Source organism: Pristiophorus japonicus, chromosome 3 (genome assembly GCF_044704955.1).
Source record: "Pristiophorus japonicus isolate sPriJap1 chromosome 3, sPriJap1.hap1, whole genome shotgun sequence".
Lineage (NCBI taxonomy): Eukaryota > Metazoa > Chordata > Chondrichthyes > Pristiophoridae > Pristiophorus > Pristiophorus japonicus.
Genome location: NC_091979.1, coordinates 291150727 through 291167833, shown reverse-complemented (window position 1 = coordinate 291167833; position 17107 = coordinate 291150727). Strand labels below are relative to the sequence as shown.

Here is a 17107-nt window from a genome sequence, read left to right as displayed (position 1 = left end):
AAATTTGTTTCTCAATTTTACTAGTTATTATACTTTCTTCCCTTTAGCCTCCGCCTGCCAATACGCGGTTGCCGCATCAGGGTGCCCTGCTTCCAGCCTTTTGCCAGTGCTGCTTTGCAATAATTATATTTTAGGGGGTGTATGAGAAAAGTCAATTCCTTTCTCTTGTGAGGAAGCACCTCATCTAATATACAGAGCTCATCAAAGGTGTACTCACCATAAACAAATTCATTGCAACACTGGACCATCACAGCTGCAGTTTAAAAAACTTTCAAGTGAATATTAACTTTATTCATGTATGTTTTTAACCCATTTACAGGGAAAATTTAAATTCAATTTTGGTCAGGATAATCCAAATTCAATTCAATTCTCTGCTATTCAGACACAGAACTGTGCCACATGTCATATTACTGTCAGACACCTACCTTTGGTATACCACAGAAGTGTGTGGATTCATAACCTGTATGTGTACGTCATCTGAATCAAATTCTCTTTCTTTGAAGGCAGCTTGAATTTGGCTTTTCAAATGGGAGATTTTAACTGCTGCCTCATAAATCCAAATAACTACAGCTATCATGCAATGTTTTGTTGTGATGTTTCCTAAGGCCATTTTAATATCATAACAAAGTTGAAGTATTTTATTTCCAGTTATGGAATAAATGTGACGATATCTAAGAAGTATATTATAAGGAAACTGCATATTTCATTTATACTGAAGCTCTGAGTTTAACAATTTATTTTGTTATTGTTTGCTGTTTATTAAATATTCTGAACTGAATGCCAGTGAGTGAACAGACATTGTTTTATACTTACAATTCCCCACACAACAATCTGCCAGTTGGACTGTCTGGTAGACCCACTGAGCTGAATGAAGGCTTTTCCATAAAGAAGGGAATAAACTATTTTCAAAAATTAAAATGGTGTATAGGTTACATCCAATGGTGCAGCCATTATCCAGGATGGTTGGGATAATCCTGACCAACATTTAGCAGGAGCTGGTTGGTCAATTCTCACCATTGTTTTTGAAGTGCCACTTCCTGATTGAGTGACCCATCTGACTCCCTCTAGTCCTCATCTAGTACCCCTCTCATTATTTTGTCAGTGATTACACCGATGGTTAATCCAAGCTGCTCTGTGCCCCTCCTCTAAGCGGGTTACACAGGAGTACTGGTTGAGGCTTTACAGGAGGTTGTCTTCCACTCTCTCAGCTGGGAATAGTACAGAAAGTGGGGGAACATTCCTGTGAGATAGTTTACTTGCAAAGGCAATACAAAATGTAATTGTTTTAGCAGGTATTTCCACATTATCAAGGAAAATACGTTCAACATAACAGTTCCCCTCATTATGTAGCTAATAAACTGGTATGTTAAAAAAAACGGTAGGCTCAAAAAAACACACTTAAAACTTCCCTTCATTATCTAATTCCGAACAATACATGCTTGACAAACAAATTAAAATATATTTGCCAAACAGTGCCCTTAAATTAATCACAAATTTATGGATTTCCAGTTTTGATCCAACAGCCCATGACTCATCATATACACTACCCAAATAAACTCACATTGCTCTTTTTGAACTGAAAGTAGGGAAAGTACCAACTAAGAGAACTTTATGAAGGGTATGTGGGGAACTTTACACAGAATATATAGCACAGAAACAGGCCATTCGGTTATGCTCCACTTGAGCTTGATTGAACATTTTAACATGGTGGCAGGGAAATTAATGTTGGATTCTCACCGATGAAGGTATTTAGGATATGTTTCCTGAGTAGAATAAATTATAAAAATGAGTTCCAGGAAACTGATATCAGGGAAACATTTGTGTACTAAATTTAAGTTGTTTGGAGCCTGCTGTTCCCCATTAAATGTAAAGACTGATCTAATTTCTCATGTATTGTTGCTTGTGGTTAGATATAATTTCACTACACAATAAAAGTGCATTATCATTTTTTCATACACATCACTCATTATTGTGAAACATAAAATAAATCTGCAAAAGGAGCATTTCTTTTATAATAGAATAAATTAATTTTTCTACTAATTATACAGGTAGCTGTAACAATCAGGAAGACACTACCGGTTAAACTCCCTAACAAAAGAAACAGAAGTTTATTTTGAAGAATAGATGTGTAGGCTTAAGGTGTTACTGAAATGTTGCTTTCATCTTGCGTAGTGTGTCTTGAATCTTGCGTGAATGCCATTCAGTTGATGACTGGTAGAAATTCGTCTTATTTTCCGCAGCAAGAACATGGATATCTGCTTCGCTGAAATTAGATATTTGTTGCCTTAGATGTGTCTGGAGCTCCAGATCAGGGGTGAATATATATGTTTTTTCTTGGAATGCTCGAATCTGACTAATCACCTTTGCTATTTTCCTTAAAAAAAACAAAAATATAAAAAGTGTATATAAATATTGCATATTTTCTTGTATCATTTGTAAAAATAAAATGGTAGATTAGATACCAGAAAATGATACAGAACCATGACTATTACTGACCACTGTTGTAACATCAACACCTCACAATAAAGGAACAGCCCATTATGGAAAATTTCTCTTAGAGAAATGAGCAGCATCATTAAAGGAGAGCTCAGAATTACTTAATTGCTGCTTTGGTCATAGGTCCAGCATTACCAGATTCACAGTTGTGTTCGGTGTTAAATTAATAATATGAGCAGTTGTACATCAAAGAGGGAAACTGGAGGCCTACCCATACACGCCCCACCCTCAGAATATCTTGCTCATTATTATGCCTTGCCCACATTCCTTGGCTCAAGGCTTGCTCTAACCACTTGTGATTCTTGACAAAAAGTGCAAAACTACTTGATTCAGTGGCTCACAAACATTTTCAGGCTGGGTCCAACCAAAGGATTTAGGGGCCAAACTTGGTGGACTCACTGCCCGCTGCCGTCGAGTGCCACCGAGTTTTCTGGGCAGTCTCCCCTCTAAGCGAGTTTGGAGGAGGCCTCCTGCCGGCGGGGAGGGAAGACCGCTGGGAACCGCCCGCTGATGTCCGCTGGCGCGCAACTCACGTAAGTGTCCTCCCGCCCGCTGAGCTGTCAGTTTGGTTCAGGCGGGAGTCCGCTGCAGCGGGGCGAAGGACCGCCATGTGAAGGCATGTCTAACCTCAACGGTAAGTAAGAAGACCTGCAAAAAAAGGTTAGTAAACTTTTCTTTACTTTTTTTGCAACTCTTTAGGTGGATGGGGTCACCTGAAAGTTTTGCAGTTTTAAAAATTTTTTTGAAATGTATAATTTTATATGTTCCCCCCTTTCTGGGCCCGACTCAAACCTCGGCAGTACTTTGCCGAGGATTGCATTTGGCACCGATATTGGGAGGTCCCGCCCGCTGCTGCCCAGATTCATGCATAAGTAATTTTCTTGCTGCCGGGCGGCATTTCCTGTACTATCTCAGCAGCACTTGGCCGGAACTTCGCTTCCACCAAGTTCGGGGCCTAGTCTCCAGTGAAGGTCAGTGATGGTGGTAATTTTACAGCAAAAAATCCTTTCCTCCACTTCTTGTTTTCCCTTTCCTCTTTCACTTCTGTTTCTCCTTCACTTTCTGTCATTGTTGTCACTTTTTCAATTTAATTTCTCTCCTTCATACATCATCTCTTTTTTCTCTTACTTTTCACTTTCCCATCTTCTTACCTCTTTTTGCCTTCAAATCTGCTTCCTACAGTATTGTGGCTACTGGATGGGGAGAATCAGGTAGAAGATAGGTTCCCAAAAGGGTCTCTCAACCAACTGAGGAGAGGGACTTCAAAAAGACCAGAGACAGAAAGTGCTCAAAATTGGCAGGGCAGCGGGACTTTAAAATAAGCAACGTTGGGGCTGGGGAGGGGGGGAATATAACTTTAAAGTAAGCAAGAGGACAAGACTTCATTAGGAGCATGATGAGTGGGAAATTGACAATCCGGCTCCTGTTAAATGTTGGTCACAACTATCCCCGAATGTCTTGGACAGTGATTGCTCCAATGGACAGAAGTCATAAAAAAACTATGTAATTATTTTCTTCTTCCAATATTTGTGCAGTATTTCACCTATTCCTCTTCTCCTGAAGGCAGTGACACAAGCTGTTTGGTTCTATAGATCACTTAGGCATCAGCACCCCTCCCCCACCCTGATACCTCACCTAGTTGCCACTGCTCCATGGGTGAGTCTGAAATGTGCGTGCTGGAAGGTTAAGCACACATATTGTACCACAGCTGAGTCTGATCTAACCATTTCCCAATTATGATATACATGCACTTTCCAGCAGTGAGTCACTGAATAGCAATCATAGTGGGAATTTCCTAGTTTGGATATGCTGCCGCCAGCAGTGATGTTCCAACTACTTTTCTGGCCATGTTGGGCTAATAGAAACATAGAAACATAGAAACATAGAAACTAGGTGCAGGAGTAGGCCATTCGGCCCTTCGAGCCTGCACCGCCATTCAATGAGTTCATGGCTGAACATGCAACTTCAGTACTCCATTCCTGCTTTCTCGCCATACCCCTTGATCCCCCTAGTAGTAAGGACTACATCTAACTCCTTTTTGAATATATTTAGTGAATTGGCCTCATAAGTAATATTGGGGCTTTTCTGGTCCATATAGCACAGTACCCTTACTCATAGGGCCATTGGAGAGTTCTCATTTTCTTTTAACATCGGTTTTTCTTCACTATTTCTTCTTGGAGTCCCCAAACAGAAGTCAAGGTAGTTAATTAAAAAAATCCAAGATGATGCCCAAGGGCTTTAATGCAGAAAATTACCACGGTTAAAAGCAGTAAAAGAGGTAAACCAGGAAATGCTGATTAAGACATGCCAAGTTTGGGTATTAAAAGCCTCAAGATTGTAGAGAGAAGGAAAAACTGAGAGAAAAATGGAGCATTAAAGCTTTGAAGTTCTGGGAAAGAATTAGATTTGAAGATGTTATGATAAACCTTCATTTCAAAACAGGGAGAAGGGAGGGTGTGTAATATGGCATACTTGGAGAAAACACTGAGAATTTTCATACTTTAAAGAGCTTGGGAGAATATTCTCGAAAGAAATAAAACAATGATGGGATCTGGCAGCCTTAAAATGTAAATTTGCATGACTATAGTCAAATAACTGGGTGCCAATTTCTTTTCAAGTTAGGTTTAGAGCTGAACTCTTGCATTTCAGTTGTAGATGTTTAAAAGTGAATAGAACAAAAACAGCTTAATGCAAAATTCAACTTTCATTCATTTTACAACATAAATATTACTATTTGGAGCAGCTCAACTACATCCTGGGGTAGAAGAACCTAATATTTCTGAAAATGTTAATGACTTACCACTTTTCTAAGTTTGTCGAACTCACCTAAGTTTTGGCCATTTGTAAGTGCCATTAGCCATGGTAAAAGCGCCTATTTCTAGTTGTTGGATATGCATTGCCAGAATGCGAGCACAAGGTATTGTTGGTTGCTTCCTGAAACTATCTCCCTCCATCAGACAAAGGCTGTCACTCTTCAGGAAAACCTGATAAACAGTATCAAGAGTAGTTCACTAATAAGATACAAGATATCATGTTCTTGCTCAAATTCAGGTCATATTTAATTTATATAAAACAGCCTCCGATCTCACGTTTCTTGGAATCCAGCCATTTTGCACACTAGAATGCGATAGTGAATTTCCTGTAATAATGACTAAAAGGTAGCAGGCAGGAAAAATGATTAGCCAATTTTGAGTAGCCTTATAACAACATCTATAATGGCCCTGAAATTCCAGTCAGAGACTTCCTTAGGATAATGCCTCCGACCCGAAATTTCTCTACGAATGTACCTGGTGGTCCCGGAGGCGCCTTGGATTCCGGTCGGAGACCTTCTTTCCAAGCACTTCGCAGTGCGTCCACGTCTTCTAGATACGGACTGAGAAGCTGGAGTCACATGGGCCTGGACAACCAATCACTGTGCAGTATTCTCATTGATAGTCATGGGAACTCCAATTTTACTAGTTCCCATTACTATCAATGAGAATAACCCCCTAAAACACCCAAACACAATATAATTTAAAAAAAATACACCACACATATTTTAAATTAATTGAAATTAAAGGTAATTAAATGTTTTAGGAAAAAAAATATTTGGGGGATTTTTTTAAATGTGTTTTAATAGGGTTTAAAATAAACTTACCTTAGTGGACAGGGTTTTTATTATAAAAATGTGTATTTAAATTTTATTTTTATATGTTTTAAAACTCTTACACTGGTAAAAGTAAGCTATGCGCCTGCTTTTACCAGGCGTAAGAGTTTGAAGGACATTCGCTGGGTAAGAGACGAGCAAATAGCCCAATCTCGCCTGCGCGGATGTCCTTCTCCCGGGGATGTGAAGGATCTGTCAAGAGATATCTTGACAGATTGGAAAAGCCAGTTTTCGGCGCATGTGCATTGCATGCTAAAAACTGGCTTTTTGTGAGGCCTGGCCAGGTCCGTACGTATTCTGTATGGACCTGGCCAGGCCGAAATTTCTGGGCCAATGTAATTAATGCCTTGCTATACAGTAGTTGTTTTCTTTAACACAACTAAACAAGCCTACGTTAGAATAATTGTGCCCATTTTGAAGCTATTTAAAGTTCTTATTGTATATCCAGATTTCACTAATTTGTTTACTTATGGCATTGACGACTGCTCTTAACTCCAATCATAGAGACAGAAACTGGAGGCAAAAAGAATACATCACGAGCTAGTGAGAACAGAAATAGGAGGAGAGAGCAGATGAATGCGTGGCTGGAGAGATGGTGCAAAAGGGAGGGCTTTAGATTCCTGAGGCATTGAGACCACTTCTGGGGGAGGTGGGACCTGTACAAGCCCTTACAAGTTGCACCTCAACAGAGCCGGGGGGGGGGGAGGGGGTTTGCTAGTGCTGTTGGGGAGGGTTTAAACTAGCTTGGTAGGGGAATGGGAACCTGAGAATAGATTCAGTAGGGAGGGGAATAAAGCTAGAATTGGAAAGCAAAAATGTAGAAAGTGAATTTGAAGGACCGAGGAAACAAGCAGGAAAAATGGGTAAAAAAACAAATTTAAAAGCTCTTTGTCGAAATATATGTAGCATTCTTAATAAAATAGATGAGTTGACGGCACAAATAGATACAAATGATCTGATAGCCATTACAGAGACGTGGTTGCAAGGTGACCAGGACTGGGAACTAAATATTCAGGGGTATTTGACAATTTGGAAGGACAGACAGAAAGAAAAAAGAGGTGGGGTAGCACTGTTAATAAAGGATGGGATTAGTGATTAGTGAGAAACGATATTGGCTCAGTGGATCAAAATGTTGAATCAGTTTGGGTGGAGATAAGGAATAATAAAGGGAAAAAGTCGCTGGTGGGTGTAGTATATAGGCCCCCTAACAGTAGCTACACTTTTGGACGGAGTATGAATTAAGAAATAATAAAGGCTTGTAATAAAGGAATGGTAATAATCATGGGCGATTTTACCTTTCATATTGATTGGACAAAGCAAATTGGCCAGGGTAGCCTTGAGGAAGAGTTCATAGAGTGTATCCGGGATAATTTCCTTGAACAGTACGTTGCGGAACCAACCAGGGAACAGTGTAATGAGACAGGATAAAGAAATGATCTCACAGTAAAGGATCCTCTAGGAAGTGACCCTCCAACTGAATTTCAAATTCAGTTGGAGGGTGAGAAATTTGGTTCTCAAACCAGGGTCCTAAGCTTAAAAAAAGGAGATTACAAAGGTATGAAGGCGGAGTTGGCTAAAGTGGACTGGGGAAATAGATTAAAATGTAAGATGGTTGATAAGCAGTGGCAGACATTTAAGGAGATATTTCATAACTCGCAACAAAAATATATCCCAATGAGAAGGAAAGACTGTAAGAGAAGGGATAACCATCCGTGGCTAACTAAGGAAATAAGGGATGGTATCAAATTGAAAACAAGGGCATACAATGTGGCCAAGAATAGTGGGACGCCAGTGGATTGGGAAATTTTTAAAAGCCAGCAAAGAACAACTAAAAAAATGATACAGAGAGGGAAGAAAAAACTAGCACGAAATATAAAAATAGATAGTAAGAGTTTCTATAGGTACATAAAAAGGAAAAGAGTGGCTGAAGTAAATGTTGGTCCCCTAGAGGATGAGACTGGGGAATTAACAATGGGGAACAGGGAAATGGCAGAGACATTGAACAAATATTTTGTATCGGTCTTCATGGTAGAAGACACTAAAAACATCCCAATAGTGGATAATCAAGGAGCTATAGGGAGGGAGAAACTTTATACAATCGCTATCACTAATAATTAATGGGACTAAAGGCAGACAAGTCTCCCGGACCTGATGGCTTACATCCTAGGATCTTAAAAGAAGTGGCTACAGAGATAGTGGATGCATTGATTGTAATCTACCAAAATTCCATGGATTCTGGGGCAGTCCCAGCGGATTGGAAAACCGCAAATGTAATGCCCCTCGACAAGAAGCAGGAAACTATAGACCAGTTAGCCTAACATCTGTCATTGGGAAAATGCTGGAGTCCATTATTAAGGAAGCAGTAGTGGGGCATTTGGAAAAGCATGATTCAATCATGCAAAGTCTGCATGGTTTTATGAAAGGGAAATTATGTTTGACAAATTTGCTGGAGTTCTTTTAGGATGTAACGAGCAGGGTGGATAAGGGGGAACCAGTGGATGTGGTGTGTTTGGATTTCCAGAAGTCATTTACTAAGGTGCCACATAAGAGGTTACTGCACAAGATAAAAGTTCACAGGATTGGGGGTAATATATTAGCATTCATAGAGGATTGGCTAACTAACAGAAAACAAAGAGTGGAGATAAATGGGTAATTTTCCGGTTGGCAAAAGGTGACTAGTGGGTTACTGCAAGGATTGGTACTGGGTTCTCAACTATTTACAATCTGTATTAATGACTTGGATGAAGACACCGAGTGTAATGTAGCCAAGTTTGCTGATGATACAAAGATGGGTGGGAAAGCAAATTGTGAGGAGGACACAAAAAATCTGCAAAGGGATATAGACAGGTTAAGTGAGTAGGCAAAAATTCGGAAGATGGAGTATAATGTGGGAAAATATGAGGTTATCTACTTTAGCAGAAATAATAGAAAAGCAAATTAAAATTTAAATGGAGAAAAATTGCAAAGTGCTGCAGTACAGAGAGACCTGGGGGTCCTTGTGCATGAAACACAAAAAGTTAGTATCCAGGTACAGCAAGTAATCAGGAAGGCAAATGGAATGTTAGCCTTTATTGCAAGGGGGATAGAGTATAAAAGCAGAGAAGTCCTGCTACAACTGTAGTACTGCGTACAGTTTTGGTCTCCGTATTTAAGGAAGGATATACTTGCATTGGAGGCTGTTCAGAGAAGGTTCACTAGGTTGATTCCAGAGATGAGGGGTTGACTTATGAAGATAGGTTGAGTATTAAAGGCCTATACACACTTGAGTTCAGAAGAATGAGAGGTGATCTTATTGAAACATATAAAATAGTGAGTGGGCTCGACAATTTGGATGCAGAGAGGATATTTCCATTCATAGGGGAAACTAAAGCTCGGGGACATAGTCTCAGAATAAGGGGCTGCACATTTAAAACTGAGATGAGGAGGAATTTTTTCTCTCAGAGTGTTGTAAATCTATGGAATTCTCTGCCCCAGAAAGCTGTGTAGGCTGGGTCATTGAATATATTTAAGGCGGAGACAGACAGCTGTTTGAGCGATAAGGGAATAAAGGGTTATGGGGAACGGGCAGGGAAGTAGAGCTGAGTCCATGATCAGTTCTTATTAAATGGTGGAGCAGGCTCGAGGGGTTAAATGGCCTACTCCTGCTATTTCTTATCTTCTTATGTTCTTACATCAACAGGAGATGAATTGGGAATTACTGAATTTGCTCTTTTTTTTAAAGTGACAGTATTTTACATCAAGTCATAACATTTATGGCATCAGTACACAGGCTCCATCAACTTCCGTGATTTTCTTTTCAGCTTTCCTGCTGAAAAACTTGGCCTTGACAATGACTGGCTGTTTGAGCAATCTTCCTTTGCCCAGGACTTTATAGTAACCAGCATGCACAACATCAATTACAGGTGCTGATCCTACAGGTTTCTTGGCATAGTTTAGTCTGGTCTGTTCACTGATCAGCGTCCACAGCTTATCCAGATTTATGGTCGGGCAGAATAACTGCTTCTTCTTTAGATGGTAATGTCTCATACCAACTTTTCCAAAGTAACCCGGTGATATTTATCAAAGTTGATTTTGTGATGGTGCATACCACCAGCATTGCCACAACCACTAGGATGCTTTCTGTGTTTGCCAATACGGCCATGACCATGGCTAACGTGTCCTCTCAGCTTCCTGGTTTTTCTCAATCTGGACGGCATCTTGGCTTACATCAGCAGAAGATGAATTGGGAATTGCTGAAATTGCACTCTGCTGTAAAACTTAACTATAAATAAAGGCCACAATTGATAAACAGTGAAGGCATTTTATGAGATTCTACTTATTTGTGAAAAAAGGCAGCTAGGGGTACTTCAGCTTTACATTTAAAATATAAATACCAGCTTTAGTTCCCAATGGTGCGCATCTGCCTTTTTCATTGCTGATTTCATGGCACAAGTAATTCTCTGGATTGATACATCATATATACTGCATTTTTTCCCTCGTTAGAAGTCATGACCTGCTAGATAGTATTTTATAACTGCAGAACAAAACATTGGAAGGCTAGTGAATCTACAGAATAACATTTTAAAAAGTGAACCTTTATTTAATAAAGTTACAGTGGATCTACAAAATACCAGATACATTTCCCTGATACTTTCCACTGCAGATAATCAATTGGCTTTAATGAGGATATGTCAACTACTGTTTAGTTGTTTGTATCTGTAATCCAACAAAATACATTTTATGGTCAAGTAACATAAGGCGGTGCAACTGTGATAAGGACACAAGTCTTGTGAAATTGACTGAGATGATTGTTGGAACATCAATAAAGTTCAAGAAATTATAATAAGAAATCAAAATGACAGAATGCCCTGACAGTCCAGGATAAAATCACCAACACAAAATGACCAGTGTTGTCAGAAAATGAATTTGCAAAAGTGCTGATTTGAGCCCAAATACATTGATTATTTTTTTCCTTGAAACAACCATTTTCCAAACTATTGATAATTGTAAAGGATCACTAACATAGATTTGATTAGGATACTATGTTATTTTAACCTGTATCAATTGTAGAACATAATAAATATTTCAAAATAAAGATATCATCAATAATGCTATGTATTACAAACAATTTAATTCGTTTTCACAAATAAGCCTCATTAGTAACAATAAGCACAAATTAGAAGGTTGGAAAGTGGATGAGATGATTTGAAACTTATCTGTGAGGGACAGGGAGTTTAAAACATTGATATTTTTTGTGGGTTCCAACTTATCAATGTAGTCTTTCACCATTCACACCTTTAAAAGCTTCACTAATATGCTTCATATCTGAAAATGTTTTAGCACCTTTTATGCAATTTCATATATATGGCACTTTAATTTAGACTTTAAAAAAAGTTTTTCTCATGTTAGCATCGACCAGTAAGAAGAGTTTGACTGCAATTTGCAATAGCTCCACACTGGCACACCAGTGCAATGGATATGCTTGTTTTAAAATTTCTGTTGGCCTCTGGGAGCTAGAGTAATATGGAGATTTTAGAGGATTACTCAAAAGGAGGACTGCCTTTACCCAAGGCGAGTTGCCCAAAGCCACCATTGCCATCATCATCATCATCATAGGCAGTCCCTCGTATCAAGGATGATTTGCTTCCACGGCAAAAAGGGATAAGTTCACAGGTGTTTCAATGAAGGACCTAATATTCCAAGTCCTGAACTACATGTTGAAGGGTGGAAGATGCCTGTGTGTGCCCACGCTCCAATCGGGGACCTGGATCATGGTGACGTCCAATCCAGTCGCCCTCTTCACAACTGTCGCCCTCCTGAACCAGCCATGACCTGCAAGGACCATCAGCAGCTCGGGGCCTTCAAAGAAGCAGCATGGAGCCCGACCTGGCATTCGGCGCGGTGGCTCCGACCTGCAAGGATCATCAGCAGGTCGGGGCCTTCAAAGGAGCAGCGTGGAGCATACCACTTCGCGGTGCAGCGCGAGCCACCGTTGTACCAGTATGTGAGTCCACAGATGCTGCTCGAACTCCTTGAGCATGTCTGTGCAGGTGTGCTTTTAGCATTTAAGCTTGACCATGGATACAGGTTAGGGCCTTGAAGGATGTGAATGTGGCAAGACTTTTGATTATACATTACATCATGCTGATGTGCACTCCTGAGGCATGGGCATGCATGAGATGCAAAGAATGAGCTGCAAGATTGTGTGGAATAGGTGGGAAGCAACCTTGGGGCCATGCACATGATACATGGTGTTGTTGGATACTGTTTCCTCACCAAATCCCTTTAAATGACTTCTTGTCCATTTGTTCCCAGGTCCTATGGGTAACGTAGGCCTGTTTACCACCTGCTGTCATGAATTCTCTATGCCAAAGGGCTGTGGATGTTGAATCATTGAATATATTCAAGGCTGAGATAGGTAGATTTTTGGACTCTAGGGTAATCAAGGGATATGGAAATTGGGCGGGAAAGTGGAATTGAGGTAAAAGATCAACCATGATCTTACTGAATGGTAGTATAGGCTCGAGGGGCCATACGGCCTACTCCTGCTCCTAATTCTTATGTTCTTATGTGTATTCATGACTTATGGAGAAGGTGCCCTTAAGTTCTGAATTTGGTAACCCTCTTCACACTCACCTCATACAGCTACATCATTTAGTCATCCAACTATCAGATCAGGGTATTGTACCATTTGGTCACTTGCCCACAGAATTTATTTTGTGCCTCCATATTGGGTTCCTTTCATTTAATTTACGCCTGTTACTTCCTCCACTCCCAGTCTTGGCCAAGCTTGACAAATCTCTGAAACTCATCATGAAGCTTGATAAAAATCTATCCCAAATGCAGGCAATAATCTTTAAGTGCATACATTTCCTTAATTTGGACTTGCTGGCCAAAATGTATGTTTGCCCCACTGGCCCTGCTCCCTGCACAAGTGCAAAGCTGCATTGGCAGCAATGGATAATTATTCCAATCAGCTGGTGAAGATTTCAGGGCAGCCAGTTCACTGTTTCACTGGTACATGTTTCTCCAACAATAAGGCACCTAAACACCTAAATTGTGCTGACTGAGGAATTTTGGACACTTTTGACTATTTTTAGTACCTGTACAGCAGTCAGTTCCTCCATGATTTCCAGTGCCTTTGAGGACAAGCTTTTCCACGACTGAAAATAAAAAGAAATTCAAATTTCAAAATACTGCAACAACTTCATCAGCAGAAGAAAAGTAATTTTTTGTTAGAGAAAGATGAAAGATTTATTTTTGCACTTTCTAGTCATTTACCAAAAATGGCACTTATTTGTTGTGACTAACAATGTACATTATAATTTGTAGATACCGGAAATAATTAGCTACCTACCTATAGCGCAACTGACAGAGTATTGGTGGATTGGAGATGCTAGGCTGCTTGTTGTAACTCAAGGCTATATTATGGAAACAAACCAACAGCAGCTCACTTTGCTGAAGGGCAGCTCCATTCACCCAGTCACTAAAATTGTGGCGGTCACAGGTTGTCTGTCATTTAGACAATCATTCTCTCATGGCCGTATGGCTGAAAGAGGTTGTATGGTGTGAACATATGATGTGGGAATAAAACCATATACAAGACTCTTAAAGTTGGAAAGTAAGGAAGTTCAGAATGAGAAAAAGTTTTTTGATCAAATATGCCTGCTCCATTCAGAGACCATGTATAATTATTCCATCAATGACTTCCCCCCCAACTCCACCTCCTTCTCCCCCTTCTCCTCCGGAAAATGCAGAGCTGTTAATATCTCCAGAACTCTCAGCTCTCCTGGTCAACAGGTTTCAATTCAGTTCTCTTTTAAGAGTGTAATTTGACCCTGAATCATCTACTTTTTCTGGGAGTCTATTCCATACTCTATGCTCGGGAGAAGAAAAAGTGTTTTTCTATTTCTAACTTTGTGCAAAGCTTGGGATTCATCCTGCAGGACATTACTTTTTTTCCACTGGTATTCAAGCGGAGATTCACTTTTGAATCCAGTCCAGATAAAGGAGATAATACCAATTACCAAGCCTGCTGAATTGTACTGGGGCACGTGCCACAGGATTACTGGCCTCCGCTACCTCAACCAAGTGGCAATGCATCATGTGTGAGTTTTGATCTCATTAGCAGGCCATTTGGTGTTGGGAATATTACAGTCGAACACAATCATGTCATCACCTAACAGGCACAGTTGCCAGTAGACATCATTGGATAGCAATTTGAAGTGAAAAGTGGGAACCCTGGCTGATTTCTTTTGTCTAGTCCTGGGGTGCTGAGGTCACAGTAAAAACATCAACTTAATTCGTTTTAACTGTACAAAGAGTCCAAATGTCAGGAGAATAGAAACTAAAACTAGTGCATCAGTGGTGATGCTGAAGGCTTAAAGTTGTTAATAATATACATTAAGGGAACACAGCACCGCCATGGATCAATAATCGGACTAGTATAGGACAGGTCTGTTTTTCACTCCAATAAAAGGAGTTGTTGGTAATTTGTGACACTGATTTGGTCTTGTTCTGATTAAAAGAGATCAGTTGCGATATGGTTGGGGTTGAAGTTGTGAGGGATGTAATGGTTAAATTTGGAGTTAGCTTGTAGAACTACAGACTGATCTGACTAGGTAGAATGGGTTATTTTCCAACCTCAGTAAATACTTACAGGCAATTGGCGCACTATCAGGTTTTCCAGGCTACTAAGAATCTGCATGGCTGTGGCAAAGTTTCTCAATTCGTAACAAAACTTTGCAATAGATAGCAATTTTGATAGTAGTGTATGTTGTGCCTGCAAGGGACAAAAACATAAATACATCCCAAAGATTACTGGGTTCTTTTTTTCTGTTTGAAGAAAGAACAGTAGACATGTACATTTTTCTACATAATTTATGACTTGCCAACAAAGTTATTCTGTGTGTGGTTTCTAAGAGTATAATTTTGTCAGTAGGAACAAAAAACTATCTATCAATCATGAGGCACGATAATAAAGATGCTTCAAGACTTCTCAAGTATCCAATGAACCAGTATAAGCATTGACAATTTATGTAGAATGCTTCCACATCAATTTCAAAAAGATACATTTTCAGATCACGCTCTTGAAGCACCAGTCACTAATGTAGTGGAAAAATGTGAACATATTTTCAGTGAGGCAGGGCAAAAAAGGTACCAAGCATGAACATTTGTCCAGAAACAGCCCACGAGGTCCAAGATGGCAAGAGCTCTGGAAACAGTTGGAGGAGGTAAGCAGGAACAAAGGCATGAAAACTATTGTGAAGTAGCAGCACAGGATTGTATACACAACATTTTTGACACATTTGTGCTAAAAATGCTGTACTAACACAGAGAAATTTTAGAAAATAATGCAACAGAATTGACAATAGTAGGAGAATGAAAAGTACATTACACACGCTATGGTGGGAAAGAGAAGAACAGCCAAAGTTTCAACAGGAGACTGAGAGAACTCCCGTGTAACTTCAGGATCACTGTCTCTGAGGCAGCATGTAAAGGAGGAAGAGGGGGTCAAGGATGGAACCTTGGGCTACTCCTGGGTGACCATTAAATGGGTCGAATTGAATCAGATTTAGCATTTTAACAAATATCTACGTTTTGACTGAATTAAGTTCTGATTGAATGCAAATTGATTTAAAAATTGCAAAGTTTCTGAGCTGATCCATAATGATGTTTAATGATTTTGCTAGAAGACAGAGAATTTTTAATCTAACCACAGTATAATAAATACAGAACATTATAATTCAAAAAATATATTTATTATTAAAATGAGGTTATAAATTGTAAATTAATTCCTGGCATAAAGTTATAAGTTAAATTACATTTGGACTGCTCACCTTAGATGTGTCACATGTGACGATTTCAGCAGAGACCCAGCGGCTAACATTGTCTGCATATCTAATCAGCTGGAGAAGGTACTGGTGTTGTCTGTTTTCTGGCACAAATAAACTGTTGCCTTCTAGAAATGCTGATTCTGAAGAAACAGGTCTGTGAATAAAAGTGGCACAATAAATAGATCAAAAACTGTTGTACGTGTTTGTACAAACACCAGTGGACCTTATATGCTAATGATATAAGTCGGAGAATATGTTGTTTATAAGGACAAGTGTTATACTATCTAACGCAAAATATCTTATTTTGCTGTTCAGGCCACTAACTCCAAATAAACACTGGGAGAAATCAAAGTTTAATCGCAGTTGCAAATGCGAATGAATTTCCAGCAACAGGTCAATGACTGGCTTCCTTTATTTAAGATCGCTCACAGTAAGCCAGATGATATACTGTTTTATAAGGACAGGAGATTGGTTTAATGTAATGCACAATGTACTATTATTCTGAGGTAGAATAGTTAAGGTATCAAAGTCTGTTAAGTAAACACAAGTTCAGGTTACTCCGTGTTTAATTGTTTGGTCGGGGAACTTTGGCAAATGTAAAGTGCTTGCCAGCTTTGGCTCCAGCTCCGAAGCCCACAGCATAAAATAGCAACCTTTGTAGAAAATTGCATTGCATCTGTTTGGAGCTTGAAGTAGAGCAATTATAAAATATTAATATATTAATAGTGGATCTCCAGCAGCATTGCTCAAAATAGTTGGAAGTTAAGCTGTTAGATAATAATAGGGATATTAAAACGCAGTCACTATTTGTACTAAGTCTCCCTGACGCATGCGCAGAAGGGAGAGTTAGGACAAATATCACCGACTCCGGCCCCCAGTGTAATTCCCACTAACCCTTTTCTGCGCAAGTGTCGAACACCACGTTGTCTCCACTGAGCAGCCGAACGTATCCGCAGCGCCGAGCCTCCCACAGCCCCGAGCGGGCCATAGGCCCCGGGACGCCCCCGAGCCTCCACGAGTGGTCTCCGAGTCTCCCACAGACCCGAGGAGAGCGGGCGGCAGGGAGAGCGAGAGGCGGGGAGAGGGAGCTTTGCAGGGAGGGGCAGAGAGTGAGAGAGCTTGGGGGTGGGGGGGAGAGGAGAGAGAGAGA

The 17107-nt window shown here is 40.0% G+C and overlaps 1 protein-coding gene and 1 pseudogene across 1 annotated transcript in view; both read right to left on the bottom strand.

Annotated features, from left to right (window-relative positions):
- Positions 1–666: 666 nt before the first annotated feature.
- The window catches only part of LOC139255865 (kinase non-catalytic C-lobe domain-containing protein 1), a 308421-nt gene continuing 291980 nt past the window's right edge, over positions 667–17107 (bottom strand). Inside the window, exons 28-32 of the mRNA XM_070874040.1 lie at positions 15961–16111; positions 14781–14903; positions 13225–13284; positions 5323–5480; positions 667–2374 (exon numbers count right to left, since the gene is read on the bottom strand). Coding sequence (XP_070730141.1) covers positions 2143–2374; positions 5323–5480; positions 13225–13284; positions 14781–14903; positions 15961–16111 — 724 coding nt within the window. The 3' untranslated portion in view covers positions 667–2142. The remainder of the gene's footprint in view (positions 2375–5322; positions 5481–13224; positions 13285–14780; positions 14904–15960; positions 16112–17107) is intronic.
- LOC139260428 (large ribosomal subunit protein uL15-like) lies at positions 9893–10341 on the bottom strand (annotated as a pseudogene).